Source organism: Chelonoidis abingdonii, chromosome 17, assembly GCF_003597395.2.
Source record: "Chelonoidis abingdonii isolate Lonesome George chromosome 17, CheloAbing_2.0, whole genome shotgun sequence".
Taxonomy (NCBI): Eukaryota; Metazoa; Chordata; order Testudines; family Testudinidae; genus Chelonoidis; species Chelonoidis abingdonii.
This window is the reverse complement of record NC_133785.1, coordinates 36,032,811-36,051,633: the sequence shown is the minus strand read 5'-3', so window position 1 is coordinate 36,051,633 and position 18,823 is coordinate 36,032,811. Positions and strand designations below refer to the sequence as shown.

Sequence of the window (18,823 nt, the reverse complement as noted above, 5' to 3'; positions counted from 1 at the left end):
AAGACCTGGAATTACCAGCTGCATTTAAAGTTGCAAAACAATTTGCTTGATAGCACCCTATTTTCAGATGCTCTTAATTTTTCTAAACCTTTATGAAATCTTCTCTTGTTCTCTGCCTGAAGGTGATTATTTTATGGGCAGTTTTGAGGAAAAATACTTTCAGTAATATTTTTGAGTTTGGTGACCGTGGGACGGAAGGAAAAAAAATACTCTTCCCTTTCTGTTTATACACTGCCTAGCACAATGAGGCCCTAAAGCAGTTTTAAAAAAAATAAAACAAGGATGCATAAGAACAACTGAGGTTTAAAATGTAAGACCATATATAGTTTTCAGTGAGGAGTAATTTCTCGTGTGGTTGGAGGAGGGGTGGAATTCAGTATATTACAGTCTGAAAAATGTCTTCTGATCATGCTCAGTCAGTATTTGCTAAAATAAAACTTCATCAGAGTCTAATGAAGTCTCACCTCTTTTTTGATATTGCTGCATATTCTCCCGGTCTGGCTTGACCGTAGGGCTCAGTCAGAAGAAGAGACTGTCGGGAGGCACAGTAGCCTGAGAGAGATTGTGGCAGACATGGACCCAGCAGAATCTTCCAGAATGTTGCTTTTAACATCACAGGCAGGAGCAAATCTGAAGAACTGTGAATCCTCATTCCTGAGGGATGAGGTGGGTGGGGACTTTGTAGTTGTTACAGTATTATTCAAATTTGAAGCTTTAAATTAAAAAAAAATAAAGCCCCTGTCTTTTTCTACGAGGAAGATACAACCATCTCAATAAAAATGGATGGAAAACGGTCTCCAGCCGAACAAGAGCATTATCTATGTGAACTCATTCCTCTGCCTCTCCACTCATCATAAGGTGCAGTTTTATATCATGTTAGCTAACACATTTTGAAGTTCTAGTGTGGACAGGGCAAGCTGTATTTTAATATATATTAGCTGTGGAGGTGAATCCGAAGGTTTTAAAATGTGTTAACTAACAAAACATATACCTTTTATTGTACATTAGACATACTCTTAATGAAGTATCACCATCAGATCCTACTCAGCGTTTTAACTGATGGCATTGTGAATCACAGGCAAAGCGGAGTACACACTATGTTGTAAGCATACGTTAATATTTATTTATTTATTTATTTATTTTAAAATCAGGAAATGCGGGGATTAAGCTTGCAGAAGCAATGTTAACTTGGCCACATCGCACATAAGGAATGTTTTCTATTACTGTTTTCATAGTTAAATAGTTTATGCATATTATTTATTTATAGTACATGGGGACCCCCAGCCAAGATCTGGGGCCCCATTGTGCCAGGAGTATACAAACATAAAATGCCATAATACCTACAGCAGAGGTTCTCAGCCTTTCCAGACTGCTGTACCCCTTTCAGGAGTCTGATTTGTCTTGTGTACCCTGAGTTTCAACTGGCTTGAGAACTACTTGTTTACAAAATCAGACATAAAAATACAAGTGTCGCAGCTCACTGTTACTGAAAAATTGCTGACTTTCTCCTATTTACCATACAATTATAAAATAAATCAATTGGAATATAAATATTGAGCCTATATTTCAGTGTATAGTATATAAAGCAGTTTAAGCAAGTCATTGTCTGTATGAAATTTTAGTTTATACTGACTTTTCTAGTGCTTTTAATATAGCCTGTTATAAAACTAGGCAAATATCTAGATGAGTTGATGTACCCCCTGGAAGACGTCTGCATACCCCCGGGGGTACACGTACCACTGGTTGAGAACCACTGACCTACAAGATGTGCCATGCAGTTGAGTTGCATTTCTTGACACACTGCAAAGTTGGCTATAGATTACCTTAACAAACTAAGCTCAGAACAGTGGTTTTGTAGTGTGACCCTTGCGTGAAATATGTGACATAACTATATTGTTTGTTACGTACCCTTTGATATTTTGCTCAACAGTAGTTATTACATTAATATCCTCTGTTGGTCACTGGTATTATCATTGTTACAAAAATGTAACAAGAATTCTCGGTAAAAGTTTCTAGTGAACATGCATTACAGCCAGACTGGCTTGATAGATTGGAACATCACTTAATGAGTTTGGTAATCTGTCAGATCAATAACCTGTGCTCTCTGAAGGATTTGTCCTTGTAAATCTCTTCTTTTGGAAAATATCCTTTGTTTAAACACAGTCTGTTCAATAAATAACATACTTTTAAACACAACACAGTAGAAAATGAACTGACCCAGTCCTGATTTACCAGGCAAACAAACCTGATCTGTTTTCAGAGTAGCAACCATGTTAGTCTGTATCGCAAAAAGAACAGGAGTACTTGTGGCACCTTAGAGACTAACAAATTTATTTCAGCGTGCGCTTTCGTGAGCTACAGTTCACTTCTTCGGATGCACAGAATGGAACACACAGACAGGAGATATTTATACATACAGAGAACATGAAAAGGTGGAAGTATGCATACCAACAGGAAGAGTCTAATCAATTGAGATGAGCTATCATCAGCAGGAGAAAAAAAACTTTTGAAGTGATAATTAAGATGACCCATAGATGGTGTGAGGAGAACTAAACATAGGGAAATAGATTCAATTGATCTGATGATTAAAGGAACATTAATTGAAGATTAAGGCAGAAGCCTTGTATCTAGGCCCCATGATTAGAACATGATAATGAAGCAGCAGTGAGTGAGTGAGCAGCAGACCAATGTAGCTCGTAGGTGATTGCTGTCACCCAGCCCCATGCTGCTCATGCAGCCCCAGAGGAGGAGGAGTAACCCTATTTTCTGTGTCTATGGGTATTTGTTTTGAGGTTTTTAAATACTATTTTTAATCAGTGGCCTTTTTTTAACTGGATCAGCTTTATGCACCTCTCTGACAATGGAAGGAAGGAAACTGATAAAATATTAATTTTATGTTCCATTTGACACACACACGAAATACAAATATGAAATTAAGTCTGAATCTTCGTCTTCAATGTTCTGTTGTACCTAGTTATTTCTGTAGCTATAGTACTGCCTGATGCATAGAATTCCACAATGATCTATAAATACTTTGTAGGAAGAAACATCAGTTTTAACTTTAAATTTCTTTGTTCACATGGATTTGTGTGAAAACTAGTTATTTCACTGTTTTGTTTGAATAGTATGATAGTATGAGGAAGTCTGAACACCTTAACAATAAAACAACTCAACTGAGGAGTAGCAAAAGTATGAAAACCATACACTTCGGGACTTCTGCTTAGTGAAAGATATTAAGTGTTCTACTAGCACTTTTATTATCTTTGTTTTGTAGGAGAAATTAGAAGTGTAAAACAGTAAACAAAATGTATTTTAAACATAGAACCATTCTTTACTCTTTGTAGCAATAACGTATGTATGTCGAAGTACTTCCACTGTCTGAACTAAATTCTTATATGTAAGTAAGTGAAACAGCTCTACCCTTGTGATTGAAAATTAAGGGTACAGCATTTCTCGTAGAAGTCAATTTCTGTGTGTTCATCTGAGTGGGTTTGCTTCCTTTTTAATGAGTGGTCTATTAGCACTGGCACAGGACAGTTTGATTCATTGCCCAACACTTACATAAGGAGTCAGGACAAAAACATGAGTTTACAAAACTTCTGATGTGTCGTTCTATATTCTGTTGCCTGTGCCTATTGACATACAGGAATAATGCAAACCACCAAAAGTGTCCGAAAGATTTGGCTGTTCAATTAAGTATCATATTGAACAGAACATTCGGTTGACTTTAAAGGCTGCTGCTGTGATACCTGCTGTGTTAAACATACAGCAATGAGAGTGCTGATCTATATAAAACAATCTCTTCAACTTTATACAAGAGATACCTTCTGATGTGGTGTGAGTCTTAAGGGGAAGTAAGGTTAAAAATCACACTTTTGTCTGAAAACTGTTTACCCGCTAGTGGTACAGCAGCCTAGTACTAACGGAAAGGGCTAATCAGCTGCTTCCCCCCACCTCCGGTGTACTTTATGCATTTGACAGCACTTTGTGTATAGTTAGTTTAAGGGTTTTCCCTGTGTAGTCAGTTGGTTCTCTTTTTCTGCATGCGAGGCTTTCACACAGCAAAAGGGAATGAAACAGAAATGTTTTACAAAACCACAAATGTTGGCAGTAGGAGTAAGGGGCAAGTGAAATGCTAGAAACTGCTTAACTTTTTTATAAATTTGAATGTATTTCCTTTCTATTGCAATATTCTGTATTGCTTAGGCAGTAATCATTTCACACGGAAATGTCTCGCTCCGTCTCTGGAGATATTTAAGAGTAGGTTAGATATTTGTCTATCAGGGACGGTCTAGACGGTATTTGGTCCTGCCATGAGGGCAGGGAACGGGACTCGATGACCTCTGGAAGTCCCTTCCAGTCTATGAATCTGTGAATCCCTTGGTACTCAGGAACATATCTTTAAGTATGGTTATTGTAGTAATAGAAATTGCAAAAATTTATGCCTTTTTCCAGGGGGTTTCTAACTCTGGATCTATGTAATTTTTTTTAATTACTGTATGGAAAATGAGCCACATGCAAATTATTGGTAAAGATTTTTTTTAGGGATTTGTCAAGGTTTCATTAAAAATGTGCTCTAATATTTATCTGAGGTTCCTGCAAAGTCTTGAGCACCCTCAACTGCCATGGGCTTTGATGGGGAGGTGCGAGTGCTCAGCACCTCATAGGATTGAGCCCTTGGAGAGTCAAAAAAATATGGAATGGTTTCGTTTTTACTTTGCTGTGTGGCAGCAGGTTTGTTGTGTGTCTAGCACATGTCGTAAGAGGGTAAAACAATACTTCTAAGTTGTTTGTCCACAATCTAGATTACATCTTTTGATTTTTTTAAAAAAAGATTTTCGATACTGGAGCTAAGTTATTAGATTGAGAAATCACTGCTGTCCCATTTGAAATGCCCTTTTGAGCTGTCATATAAAAGACACATCAGATACTATTAAAGTATAGTTTTTTTTTATTTGGGGAGAGTGATGTGAAGTGGAGGAAACAAGGATGTTATAGAAACTGTAAAACACCTGAATGTAATTATTTTAAAATATTTTTAGACTGAGTCATAGATAATGACAAATGGGAACTGTAATATATTGGCAGATGAGTAAGCAGTGTTCAGCAGTGTCATATGTTTAGCATAGTATGCAGGATCTTCTCGATTGTTCAGTAAGTTTGTATGGGAATCATTCCATTAAAGGACACTATCAAACTGATACTAAATACGTCTCACTATAGCCGTACTTTAAAATGAAGGTCGAGTTTGGAGAAGAGTATTAACTTTCTCACACAAGGAAGAGCTGCTGAATTCCTTAAACTAGTTTTTACATGACACAGCTTAAACAAATCACACTTGAAAATGTGAATTTAACACCAAGATTGAGACATACTATCATTAAATATATGGGCAGAATAATGTGATTGAACAGTGCAGCTGTTGGTTCCCATTCGTATCTTCCCAAACTACCGGTAGTAATAGTATTCCCACCTCTGGTAAATCATTCAGCAGCAAACGGGGACAAGCAGATTGCCCAGAATTAGAGATCAAAGGCTTGGAAATAGCTGAGGGGAAAAGGCCTCATTTTATTTTATTGATAATATACCACAATAAAAGAAATTGAGTCCACATTTCCTAGTATTTCAGCATTACACTATTAGTTACCTTTACTGTTTTAATATTTTATAACACATTTCATGGACACCGTGTAGTGTAAGAGGTTCTCATTTAATGTTTGATGGGCATTTTCCTGATTCATATACCCAAACCAAAACAGATGTAGCATCTGCACAGGAGGAGAAGAAAGCCTAAAACAAGCTTGCTTGGTTGGTTGATTGGTTTGTTTTCATGTTGTGAATATATATTAAAATATCAAAACTGTTCAAGTAAGGCTCTTTGAGATGGAGATCAGAACAAAATACTATATATAATCTCCACAGTCTGTAGTTTTTCCGTAACCTGTCAATTCAATGCAATTCAATACAATACAATACATTCAGTGTTGCTAAATTAGGTAAACACTTCGTACATACAAACTTTTACAGTTATTCTTTTGAAAATGTTTTGTTGTTGTGCTCTGCATCATTTCTAACGCATCTTTTAATGTATTACAATACGTGGGAAAAATAAATCCTCCTGACTAACATATACTGGTGCTCAGGTTTTAATTTAAACATGACTTAAAATTCAAAACCCATTTTATAAATTGACTGACCCCTTTTGCACCTCACTTTTGCCTGCAAATGCCCCGCTTTCCAGTGACAGTTGTGCATCTGTGACAAACTGGATCTGTCTCCTGATTGTCAGTACCAGTCTCAGTATTGGCCATAGAAATTAGAGACGACCTTGCCAAGGCAGGATTGTTCCCCTACTGTATATTTTCTGGAGTTTAGTCTAGTTATAAGTAGAGCTTATACCACTTCTCTTGGGAGATAGTTTCCCAGCCTAACAGATCTTTAATCTCCGGATCTTTTCCTGATATTTAACCTAAATTTGCCTTTAATTTCATCTCATTACTTCTACTTGTGTCCTTAATTCCTTTTCAGCATTGGTGTTAGTTTGTAAACTGTTGTCATGTCTCTTCCTATCTCCTGCTTATAGTTTAACCAAGTAATATCTATTTGGTTCTTCTAATCATTCCTCATAAGTAGAGCATTTTAACTGTGTTAATGCTCCTTTTTGGTTCATTTGAGAAAATGAGTTTGCTGACAGGAGTATAAACAGAAATAGCTAATTTTAAGAATATATTGGAGAATATTCACAACACATTTTTGAATTAATAAATAAGTATTCTCACTGGAAGCTTGATTCGGAATTACATTCTTCCAGTCTCAGGACAGAAGTGTGTACTAAGTCTAACTAAAGCTACCCAAAATACTGAATATTCTTGGTGAACTGCATGGATACAATCTACAGATTGGAAATAATTAGCCAGCATTATTTGATGAATAGTATTGGAAAGATTTAAGAAAGCTGTTTCTGTTATATGTGAACCAGGGAAAAAAGCAAAAGTAAAACGTGCAATAAACACGCTTGCTCCTTCATCATTTTTTGTTTGTGTTATCTGAACTCATTCCCTTTTTTTCACAGTATTGCCATCCCTAAGTGTTCGAAACCTGAGATTGGCTTAATAATCAAAATTAAAATATCCAGTTCTTTTTATTTGTTTTCTGATGTTTAATCCTTTAGGATTAAAGTTTTCAAGCTCTTCTCAAGGATTTTGAGGACTGGGGGCAGTGGGAGGAAAGATGCTCGTGACTGCAGATGCGAAGTCTTAAAGAATATCACCAGACACAAGAAAATTGTGAAAGTTGGCAGCATTAGGTCAATTTCTTCCTGATGCTGAACAACCCAAAACCAAATACAATATTCCAGATATAACTAAACCAAAGCTTTATATCTCTCATAGGGTTTATACTGCCACCCCTCACTATAGTTAGTATCTGAGCACCAATTATGTGACTGTTGGTTGATTTATTTCAGATTTTGTTTGTATATTCACTGGTTGGTTTTGGGTTCTTTGGGCTGAAGGGGATGTGAGTATTGTAGGTGTCTTTCTTACTAGTGGTCTCATTCTTATGATGGATAAGGCCCATAAAGTGGGACTGTTATCTCTCTGTCCCATGATGTTGATGTGTTGGCATATCGTTTTGGTCATGCTCTGTTGAAAAAGTTATTGCAAAAATAGGAGGAGTTCAGAGGTGTGAGAGTACCCACTAACTCTCAAAGTCAGCAGGAACTACTAGTGCTTAGGACTTTTGAAAATCAGGCGGCTTATTTAGGTACCTAAATTTGGGGTTTAGCCTCTAACTTCAAATATATTAATTTTTGCCAGAGAGTCCTAATCATTTTGCCTTTTGCCAAGTCTTTCAGCATACAGCCTACATTAAACACAAGCAACAGATATAATTACCACCTCACAACTCCTTGCAATAAACAGCACAAGCAGACTGCCTCTGTTATATCTCAGCCCACCATAAGAAAAACCTTTCAAATGATGACCCATAATTGCACAAAAGCTTGATCCATGTGGTCCACAGTGACACTGCTATCAAGTGGGTCCTACTACCCCACAAATAACTTCACTGCTTGCTATTGCTACTTTTCACAGAGTTCTGAACAGTGAAAGTGACCAGAATCTTGTTAATTTCACACACTCTTCCTTCCCTCACTTAAACTTGCAGACTCAAGAAGACATTGAAATTGGTTAACTACATTTGGATGGTTTTCTTTGCGATCATAAAGGCCAGAAACTTAATTTTTTCTTAAAAAATGAAAGATTATAATCTAAAGAAACTAATATATTAGCATCTCTTTCTCTCCATCATTGTTGGTGAGTACATTTTTTCAAAACCTGTTCCTACTGTAATTACACTACTTTATATACACTATACACTACACTAGTGTCATAGCATTTACACCAGATTTCTCTGTGATATGCAGGATAAAGCTTGCATTGCTATCCTAAATTTCTAAAATAATCATTTCTATTAGTACTTGAAACATGTCTGAGAAAACCTCCATTTTATGTTGAACTCTCTAGTTGCCCTTCTCCCTAAATACTGTTCCTACTTTGAAAAAAAGTTGCCAATCTTTATGCTTGAACAAGTCTGTTATTTATTATTTTATCATCATTATCATCGCAGTGCCTAGGAGCCACAGTCCTATACCTAGCCCCGTTGTACAAATAGAAAATGAAAAAACAGTCCCTGACCCAAAGAGTTTACAGTGTGAGTGTCAGACAAGAGACTATGGATGGATATAGACTGGTGGGGGAGTAAAGGAGGACAATATTGGTCAGCATGGTAGGCTGTCCACCAAGCAGCAGCAGCCTAACTGTTGTCAGGGTTTTTTTGTAGGCATCAAGGCAAAGAAGAGTTCTACTACTGGTTATTAGACCCTTGGCTCTATACAGGAAGCTAGATCCTCACCTGTTGGAGCTGGCTGGGGATTTGTTCAGCTGTATGTATAGCACTAATGGACAGTGGTAAAAATGCTGGTGGTTGGCCTACTCTAGTGCTCACCATTTGCAGCAGCTGAGAAACTCTGTTGGTGCTAGAGCAATGCTGTGGAAGTTCCCTAAAATTCCAAGTGTGGATGCAGTCTAGAGTTTGAAGTTATCATGGATACTGGGAGTATCCCAATGCTGTTGAGTTAGTGAAGAACCTGCATATTAGTATAAATATCTAGTCTGCAAAATGAAGATATCCCCATGAAGGGACAAACCTTTTCAGGGTTTGCACAAAAAACACTCTGATTCAGGTCACTCTTTTAAAAACATTTATCACAACATGGTTCTGTTCCGTATGGTGTGTAACCCTGACATTTGATTAACAGTCTCAACCCCCTAGGTCAGGTCTTTAATTATCACTAGTTAAAAGGGTTTTTCTTTTTATATTTTCTTACTTGTGCTAAGACTGGCTTTCCTTCTATGATACCAGTGCAAACAACAATATAGTCTGGCCATCTTTGAATCCAACCTTAATCCAGGACCAATGGAACAGCCCTGACTAAACTCACTAGAAAAAAAATTATTCAGAGCATGTGGATTAATTGATATAATTGATATTTTACCCAGTTTAACACTAATGATGACTTGCAAGGAAATATTTAACCTCAGTTTTTATCCTAATCCTTAAATTAGGATGGAACACACTTAAATGAAGTAACACCCTTTTCTTATTTTAAATAAATTAAATTAAATTAAGAATAGGTCACATTGGTGACCTATGAAATTATCAAAAACTATTTTTAACGGTGACAAGCATTTGGACTTGGAATTTGCTAAATATACAGTAGTTTGGAAGATATTGACTAATTTATCTCAGTAATTCACACAACGATTCTGTCATGGTTTATGTATGGAGCCTAGCCGCATCATAAAACTTCACTGAACTAATGGCCTTCAAATAGTAACTTATCAAAGCTACCCAGGGATTCTTGCCATTGCTATAAAAAGACATTTGGCAATAAACAGTTTGTCATATTAGAAGCACATCCATTTACTAGGATATAAGATGCTAATACACTTCGCTTGAAACTCTTGTACAATGTCTAGTTTTGTAAATATGTTAAGTGGTTAATATTAGACATCATAGAAGATTTCTTGTATCATTTTAAATCAGGTATTTTTAAGAAAAAGTGGTGATAGTTAATACAGTTACTTTATATTTCTGTAGAAAATGTTATCTGAGCATCTCAAAGCTCTTTGTTTAACATTATTTAAAACCTAACAGTATCCTTGTAAGGTGCTGTCAGTATTATACCCATTTCACAGAGAGATAAATGGGTACAGAGCATAAGGGACTTGTTGAGAGTCGCTCAGTGAGTCAGTTACAGACCCCATTTCATGACTCTAGTTTCCTGATCTAACCTGTTCATCTCTTCAGTTATAAATACTTTAGTTCGGCATCGACGGACATGTTTAAAATTCTTGCTTCCAGATGCATGGTGGTAGAGTTTGCGGGCCTTGGTCTGGCGCTCCCCTCACCTTTCTTGCCTAGTGGGGAGAGGTTGACTGACTTTTCCATGGTTACTTCTCCCCTGACACTCTTGCTGAGAGTTGGGGGTGGCAGTGCTGTTGCTGGCTACATTGACACAGGGTTCGTGACTTTCTGTGGATGGCTTCAACTTGTGACTGGGGTGTCCAGATTGGTCACAGAGTGATATATTTGGGGCTGGGAAGGAATTTTTTTCCTGGACTGAATTAGCAGAATCTCAGTGAAGTATTGCACGTTCTCCTGGGCCTGATGGGCCATCGTGCAGGAGGTATGGAGTGGTGGACATGATCATTACGTATACCTAACAGGTGACAGAGTTCACTGCAACTTGATGGGCAAGCTTCCTGCCAGTTTAATTAGGATTTGTCATAGCCCTGTGGCCATTTCTGAGATTGAAATAGCCAAATGGGTGGCCTTAAGCAATGTTAACAGTATCAGCTGAGAAGAAACATTACTAACAACAAGTATGTGCCCTTTCACGCCCCACACACGCACCCTAGCTCTGTGGTCTGGTCGATTGGTGGAGACACAGACATGCCTGTAAACAGGATAACTGCCTATAAGGGTTATCTAGGAGCCACTGGGAGTTTGGGTTACCCAGATATCAGGTGAGCTAATGGCTTCTTAGCATGTTTGTATGCAGGTGGAACTGGATATTCCATGAAGTTGTGAGGTGTGCAGGCAGTGGTACTCAGCGATTCAGCGATTAACTGTAATAACATATACATATTTAAAATCTACAGGCTATACATTTGAAATGAAATATATCTAAAGATTTATTTAGGTTAATGACATGCCTATCCTTTTATTAAATGTAACTCCATAAACTCAATCATTTCTTCTCTGAAATGTGCATTATGGGAACCTGCCTGCTCTCTGTTCAGCAGTTCAGGTATCTTTTTCCTGGTTAAAAACAAAGCACACACCTGAATAACTATTTTTCCTATGAATGCGATGAGTCACTGATGGCTGATGCTGTAAGATGGAATTCTGCCGTAACTGGTCTGGGCAGATTATGAAAGGGGAGTAGAATTGCTCCCAGGAAAATTACAGAATAAATCTAGAAATTGTGTTCCAGATCTAAGAGTTAGCAAGTAGTGGCAAAAGATTAGTGTGAAAGTTCCTTCACCCTATTAGGAGGCATTAGAACAAACCATTTGGTAATTCTTGATGAAATGTGAGTGTTAAGCTTGGTTGGCCTAGGCTTCCCTGTGTTGGAGACCTGAATCTGATTCCCAGGCTCTTGCTCCTTGGATTGAGAGGAACATGGCAGCTTGTTCAGCTAAGCATTGTTGGTGGAGGAATGAACCTCACAAAGTTAAAAGCCATTCCAGTGACTAATTAGGGAGCAGCATTGAAGGAAGCTCAGGACTCCATGGTTGTGATGTGCTGAATCCTATAGAGCTTGTGCCCCCAGACCAGTAAAGGAACAGTTTTAATGGAGCAAATGATGAAGTACAGAACTTTGGAAAGGTTCCTGCACTTACTCTGAAATTTACAAACACTGGTTTTCCTTTCAGAAAGAAGACATAGCTCCTCCAGCAAGCCGCCTTTGACTCCTCCTTCCTCTTCAGTATTTTCCCTCTTTTCATCTTTGTCTTCAAAGAGCAAAGGTAGCAGTGGAAATGGGAGCAATCGCTCATCCAGTGGAGGTACTAGTGCATCATCATCCAATTCCAAGTTGTTGAAATCACCCAAAGACAAGCTGCAGATCGGTGGAAACAATAGGTTACTGCATCCGGTACAGCACAGCAAAGTTCCCCACGATAAAATGTGAGTATGTTCTTTTGAGAACCAATTTCAATGTTATCACTTGCACAGAAGCTGGTGCAAAATTTGTAACAGTTTTAAGTATTTTGTGTGTTTGGTTATGAAAGATGAAATGCAATGATCTGTTGGAAAGGATCTAGAGGAGAGCAGTCTAGAGCAGTGATCACCAACCGGTCGATCTTAGAGGATCTCCCAGATAATTGTGCTCTCTGGTGGTGCAGCAGGCCTGCTGCTAAGGCAGGCTTCCTGCCTGCTCCAGCCCCATGCCGCTCCTGGAAGTGGCCTGTGGGGAGCAGGGGTCTCTGCTGCTTCTGCCTGTAAGTGCCACCCCTGCAGCTCCCATTGCCCTGAGCCCCGTCCTGGAGCCTGGACCCCAAACCCCCTCCTGCACCCCAAGCTCCAGCCTTGAGCCCCTTCCCAGAGCCAACACCCCATACCCCCTCCTGCATCCCAAACTCCTTCTGTACCCCAAGCCCTGACCCCCTTCCCAGAGCCAGTACCTTGTACCCTCTCCTATACCCCAACACTCTACCCCAACTTGGAGCCCCCTCCTGCACCCCAGCCCCCTGCCCCAGGCTCAGCCCAGAGCGCCCTCCCACACTGCAAACCGCTTGGCCTCAGCCCTGAGCCCGCACCCCCTCCTGAACCCCAAAACCCTGCCCCAGCCCAGTGAAAGTGCGTGAGGGTAGGGGAGAGTGAGCGACCGGGGGGAGGGGGATGGAGTGAGCAGGGTGGGTCTTTGGGAAAGGGGCAGGGCCTTGGAAATGGGGCAGGGTAGATCCTGGGTTGTCCATAAATTCAAAAACTGATCTTGGGTGTAAAAAGGTTGGCAACCACTGAGGTGAGGGTAGGCAAACCAACAGCATTGTTCCAGGAGAAATCCCACATAGGTGCAGCTTGAATCCTTCTCAGTGAAGACCTTTCCAATATAGGTCCAGATCCTATAATCTGATATGCATGGTCCGATCCAGACTTGTGTGGTACTTCACACACAGGCATATGGGTTGACCTGCACACATCTGATTGCTGTACTAGCACCGTAATTTGCTGTCATCAGAACATGGCATCTCTCTCTCACTGGGTCTCCTGCCAAAATCGGGTCATCCCAGCTGTTTTTGCAATACACTATAACTGTGTAATGTATGTTTGTCTGCGTTGCTAAATCACACATCCTCAGTTCCTCGCTGATGCTGTAGAAACATTTCGGAAGAGATCGTGTCAAGAGAGCAGGAAAGGATTGACTTTCATCTCATTGTGGACATCCGAAAGTAGCAAAAAAAATTATATAAAGTGAACAACTTCTAAAATTTAAAAACGGGAAAAGAGGCAAAATTATGATTACCTATGTTTTTGCTGTGAATAGAACAATTCAGAATATTTTCGAGTAGTAGAGCACTTATGCGGTAGCTTTGACAAGCGTGACCATAAGGTACTACGGTTATTTGCAAATGGCCTTTTCCTTTATTTCCCACTAACTACAGCATGACTCCATCTGTCAAAGTGGAAAAGATTCATCCAAAGATAGATGGTGCACTATTGAAAACTGCTGTTGGTCCAGCTTGTTCTACTACTGTGAGTTCCTCAATAAAGACTGGCCTTAATTGTCCCTCAATACCAAAGCCACCTTTGCCTTCCCCTGGACAGATACTGATTGGTAAAGGTCTTCTCTCTGTGCCTCCATTTTTGGAAAAGAAACCAGACGATAGTACAAATAATAGGAAATTCTTACATAAAAGATTGTCAGGTAATTTTAAAAAAATATTGTTTGCTATATTAATAACAGTAGTAGTAATCAAAACATTCTTTTAAACAGGTAGTCGATAGATTGGAATTGCAGTGCAGAAAATTGACCAGTTAAATGTTGGGGTTGGTCTTAAATGTTCCCCTTTAAAGTGACTCATTCTTAAAGGGACACCATCAACTTGATATCTAGTTACTTTTTAAAAAGAGTTGACAGTTTGTTTCAAGTATTATACCTGCCTCTGAGTGTCCCAATGTTGGGGGGTTTACAGTTACATTTTCCTATTACCATAAATGTCTTTCTGTTGCTCGTGTGAAAGACCCACCCGTACAAAGGAAACTGAGTGGCTTACACATAGGGAAATGGGTTTTTCTAATCTTTCAATTACAGTAATTTTAGATGTTACTTATCTTAGATTAAAAAATTCAGACATCAATATTCAAATTGATATGGTGCCCTTTTAAGTCTGGTGTTAGTTTTACATGAATACATGTTCCTTTGCTGTGAGGAATTTGATTCTGCTGTGAGACTTTACCCAGTCATAAATGTCTGTCTGCATAGATCCTGCTGCAGGATTGGGGCTTAAGTTTCAGCCAGTCAGAAACTAGTAAAAAAGAAAATGTTTTTAAAATTCAGCAATTTCTAATATTTATTATTAAATGCATGTGTCTTGAGAACAGGTTCAGTTATATATATTATGATGAAAATTCTGACCAATATTTTCAAAAAACATGTTTTTTTAATCTCTTGTTTTACAATAATGGTATACTTGTATGTATTTGCTAGAGAGAGAGTTTGATCCTGATATATACTGTGGCGTCATTGATGTGGAAACCAAGAAACCCTGTACTAGATCTTTGACATGCAAGGTAGGACATGTTCCTCAGAATAAATTTATGAAATAAAGTTTGAATTTTCTGTGCATCATGACAGAAAACTGAACATCATTCAGTTTACTGCTAAACTTGAGGGATGTCCATTGAAAATGATATCCTCTGATAAAACTGTGATGGAGACTGGTAAAAATGTAATGTTACATTTGGGATCAGACAGAAGTTTCAGGCCTCAATTTTACCCATCTTATGTAATTTTCCCCATCTTAAAATTGTTAGATGTTCTTATTGGGGAATATGCCTTTGGCTATAAAGATTAATTTTAAAAAATGCACCCATCATCACAAAGAAATTAAAAATATAGTCACTGCTTTATGAGGGACCTAGACAAAGCAGATTTTTTTCCACAAGAGAACCAAGTCTGAAGTAGATTTTAGAAGGTGTTTGCATCAACCCAGATGATGCTGCCTCCTTGGACTGTAGTTTGATATTGCTTCAACTCTTTTTCTGAGAAGTCCTTATCTAAAGAGCCTCTGTCTAGTAGGTCAAACGCTGTACACAAAACATCTTTTTAAAAGTTACAGTCTGGTGAACCCAGGCTCTAAACATCAATCTGAACAAAAGCAATCACTTGTCCCTGAGAAATTACAGAAAGTAAAGACATGAATCGTGTGATCTTGAAATATTTAGCTCAGCTCCTGCACAGCAGCTGTGTTGCCAGCAGAGGGACCACCAGTTACCTAACAAATAAACCACCTCCAGAACCAGTGTAGACATAATTGATATTAATGACAAGGAAGAAAACTTGACGGTAATGTCTCCTTGAAAACACAGGGTGCAAAGCTATTGTTCTCCCAAAGGAAAAGGGTCAAGCTTCTAGAAGAGGATTGTACAGTAGGGAAATAAACTCAAAGCTTTAAAGAAAATAAGAGCATCCAATAGAAATTCCTTCCACTCTACTTCCTCTCAAAATATTGTTTTCATATATTTTCAGAACTTAATACTAAAGTGGAAAATAGGCTTGTTTACTTCCACAGTAAATAAAAATTACTGAGCCCTTCAAACTATGTGAAAGTAAGGCCTTGGGAATGAATTTAGCACATGTAAACAAGGGAAACAATCTTTTATCCTACTGCATATATATTTTGCACTACATGTATTTAACTCCACTGGGTGTTCAGGATCTTTCAGGAATGGGACAACCTGATATAGTATCACCTTAACCTCTGAATGTTGTTGCTTTGTTGGAGTTGTGATTGTTGATTCTGCTGTGTTTCTTTGTGGTTTTAATATCTATTACCATACAGTAGGTGTCCGGGAATACATTAGTTTGGAAAAGCAAAGCCATTTATAAGGCTTTTAAATTTAGTATTCTTTATTTAAAAGTATGTTTTACATCTTATGCTCAATATTCCCACAGATAAACATAAAAAATTGGTACTTTTCTCTTAAGAGAAGACCGTGTACTGTGCTTCATGATTTAAAATAAATGGTCAGGTAGCATTCTTGTATTAGTAATGAAAGTGGGACATTGAAAAAGGCTTGAATTTCAAACTCAAGGCTTCTTAGACCTTTGACAGAGAGCATTGACTTTAATGACCATTGGCTTAGGAAATAGGACTATAAACACTCATTAGACCATCTTTACGTTTCTTGTAAAAGTCATCCCTTGCTTTATTTCCTCCGTTCTAGACCTGTTAGATAGCTGAGTGTTTAATTTCCACAAATCAGGTTGCCTAGGATTAATGCTTGAAGCTTTGATTTGCAGACACATTCCTTAACCCAGCGGAGGGCTGTACAGGGTCGAAGAAAACGATTTGATTTGTTATTAGCCGAGCACAAAAGCAAAACCAGGGAAAAGGAATTGCTTCGACATTCGGATCATCATCAGCAGATGCCCCCTCTCAGGGAACCACATCCCTCACCTTCTAAAACTTCCCAGGAGCTGCACCAAAATTCTCATGGACTTATTCCTACAGAATCAAAGCCTTTAGTACCTAATAAACCCAAACCTCACCCCCCTAGTCTTCCAAGGTAAGTGAAATCTGTTTATCCACCACGTGTGAAATTAGTCTGGGAAGCAACCTGATGGGTTGGTGGCAATGAGTGCTACCACGTGGGAAATGCAGATTCATTCGCAACCCGAGGGCTCTTGCTCTGTGCCTGGTGGTTGCTCACTCAAAAACTTCACACTGGATCTTAGACTATGTCTACACTGCCCCGTAGTGTAGACATAGCCTTCCTTAATCTGAGAGGAGCTGTATCTCTTGCTCTTCTAACAAGAGGCCATGATGGGTGGCCCAGGGAGGTAAATGCTGGCTTGAGAAAATGCATACCAGAAGCTCCATTCTTAGCAGCTGTTCAGTGTTGGTGCTCCAGCAGGGTGGCAATGGATGAATAGAAATGTGACTTAGGAGTACAGAGGAGAAAGAAGTGAATGCAAAATAAAGAAGTTGTTGCAACAGTAAATTAATTTAAGGCATCCAGTTTAGCATTACCTCTGGGTCCGGTATAGCAGTAAGTCAGGATGGTGTGAAGGCGATGCCTTTGTTTAATGAGTAGGTTACCAGCTTTTAAAAATACCCAGCAGTTTCTGGAGAAGAGAAAATGAAGGGACAACTGAAAATCTAGCGGTTGGGAGTAGCTGGTGGAAGTGGTTGGGGCCTGGGAGTTGGGACTAGATTATTGTTTTTATTTCTGGCTCTGTTACTGATTTGCTGAGTGGCCTTGACAAGCCACTTTAATCTTTCTGTGTCTCAGTTTGCCCATCTGCAAAATGGATGTAATGATTCCTCCTTTTCCTGGAGAGCTGTGAAACGTAACTGTTAAAAGAATTCTGAAATACTGGTATTATGACAGAAAGGAAAACCTGATTTTAGAAAAAAAAGCACCTTTCTATACAAGCAAAAAATTCCAGGCATAAGTAATTCCTACTAATGTAGCCTTTGTTCAGTAATATCTTTCACATGTATTTCCTTGTCAAGGCCTCCAGGCTGTCCAACCCAGCACAGCGGAAATGCCCCTAGTGACTCTCTTTCGGTCCATGAATCTCCACACCCCCCGTTGCCTGCAGCTGAGCCAGCATCCCGTTTATCCAGTGATGAGGGAGAGTGTGATGAAAAAGAAGAACATGTTGAAAAACTGGATTGTCGTTATTCAGGTCATCATCCTCAGCCAGCCGCTGTATGTTCTACATCCTTTACTGGCTCTGAATTTGTGAACAAATCGATTACGGTTTTTCAGTGTATTTCTGGGGTGTCCACTAAAATGTTCTTATGCCACAGGAAAATGTGTTTGTTACAGAAGAGGCAGGAAGGGTTTAATCAGAATTATCAGAGTAAATGTGATTCTGAGAGATCTCCACTGTAACATAAGAGAAATCAAAATGCTGCAAATATTGGAGGTGGAAGTGGAAACTTTAAAGTGTTTTGAGAAGAGGGTAGATGTGGAACTGGTACATGCAAAATAGTGGTATGATTTAATAACACTTTCAGTATTCTGTTTTTAAATCACGGTGCTACCCTTATTTTTGCATAGAAATTATGGCTTACAGTAACATGGCTTAATGTGGAAATCTTGGCAGCAGTTGGTAAATGTGGCATACTTTCGTTTCCAAAAGCAAAAAAAAAAAAAATTCACTAAAATATTTGTGCATGTGATGTAATTTAATTTCTAGATCTTTTAGTGGAATCATTAAAAACAGATTTTAAATGACTGCAAGCAATTTCTTATAGAGAATGAACGTATTTATTTAGATATATAAGGTACATCTTATCCTGCATATAATGTATATCTTATCCTAATTGTCTTTGACAAAATTGAAAAAACCAGTTCACCTAAAAACCAGCAGCTGTCTCCCAACAAGACTCAGCCTCAGAGCAAAAGAAGCTTCCCCATAAACCTCAGGGCCTTCTCACATAGTCCGTACAGCGTGGCCTGAATGTCAGAGCAAGTATGGGAGAAGGTTGCAAACCTAATTGCCCCTCAAAAAAACAAA

At 38.7% G+C, this 18,823-nt stretch overlaps 1 protein-coding gene across 4 annotated transcripts in view; it reads left to right on the top strand.

Moving 5' to 3' along the window:
* The window catches only part of ATXN7 (ataxin 7), a 142,900-nt gene that overhangs the window by 114,365 nt on the left and 9,712 nt on the right, over positions 1–18,823 (top strand). For all 4 annotated transcript variants that reach the window (XM_032801044.2, XM_032801046.2, XM_032801048.2 and 1 more), the window contains 5 exons: positions 12,003–12,255; positions 13,734–13,996; positions 14,780–14,862; positions 16,595–16,860; positions 17,811–18,009. In XM_032801044.2, the coding sequence (XP_032656935.2) occupies positions 12,003–12,255; positions 13,734–13,996; positions 14,780–14,862; positions 16,595–16,860; positions 17,811–18,009 (1,064 nt within the window). The remainder of the gene's footprint in view (positions 1–12,002; positions 12,256–13,733; positions 13,997–14,779; positions 14,863–16,594; positions 16,861–17,810; positions 18,010–18,823) is intronic.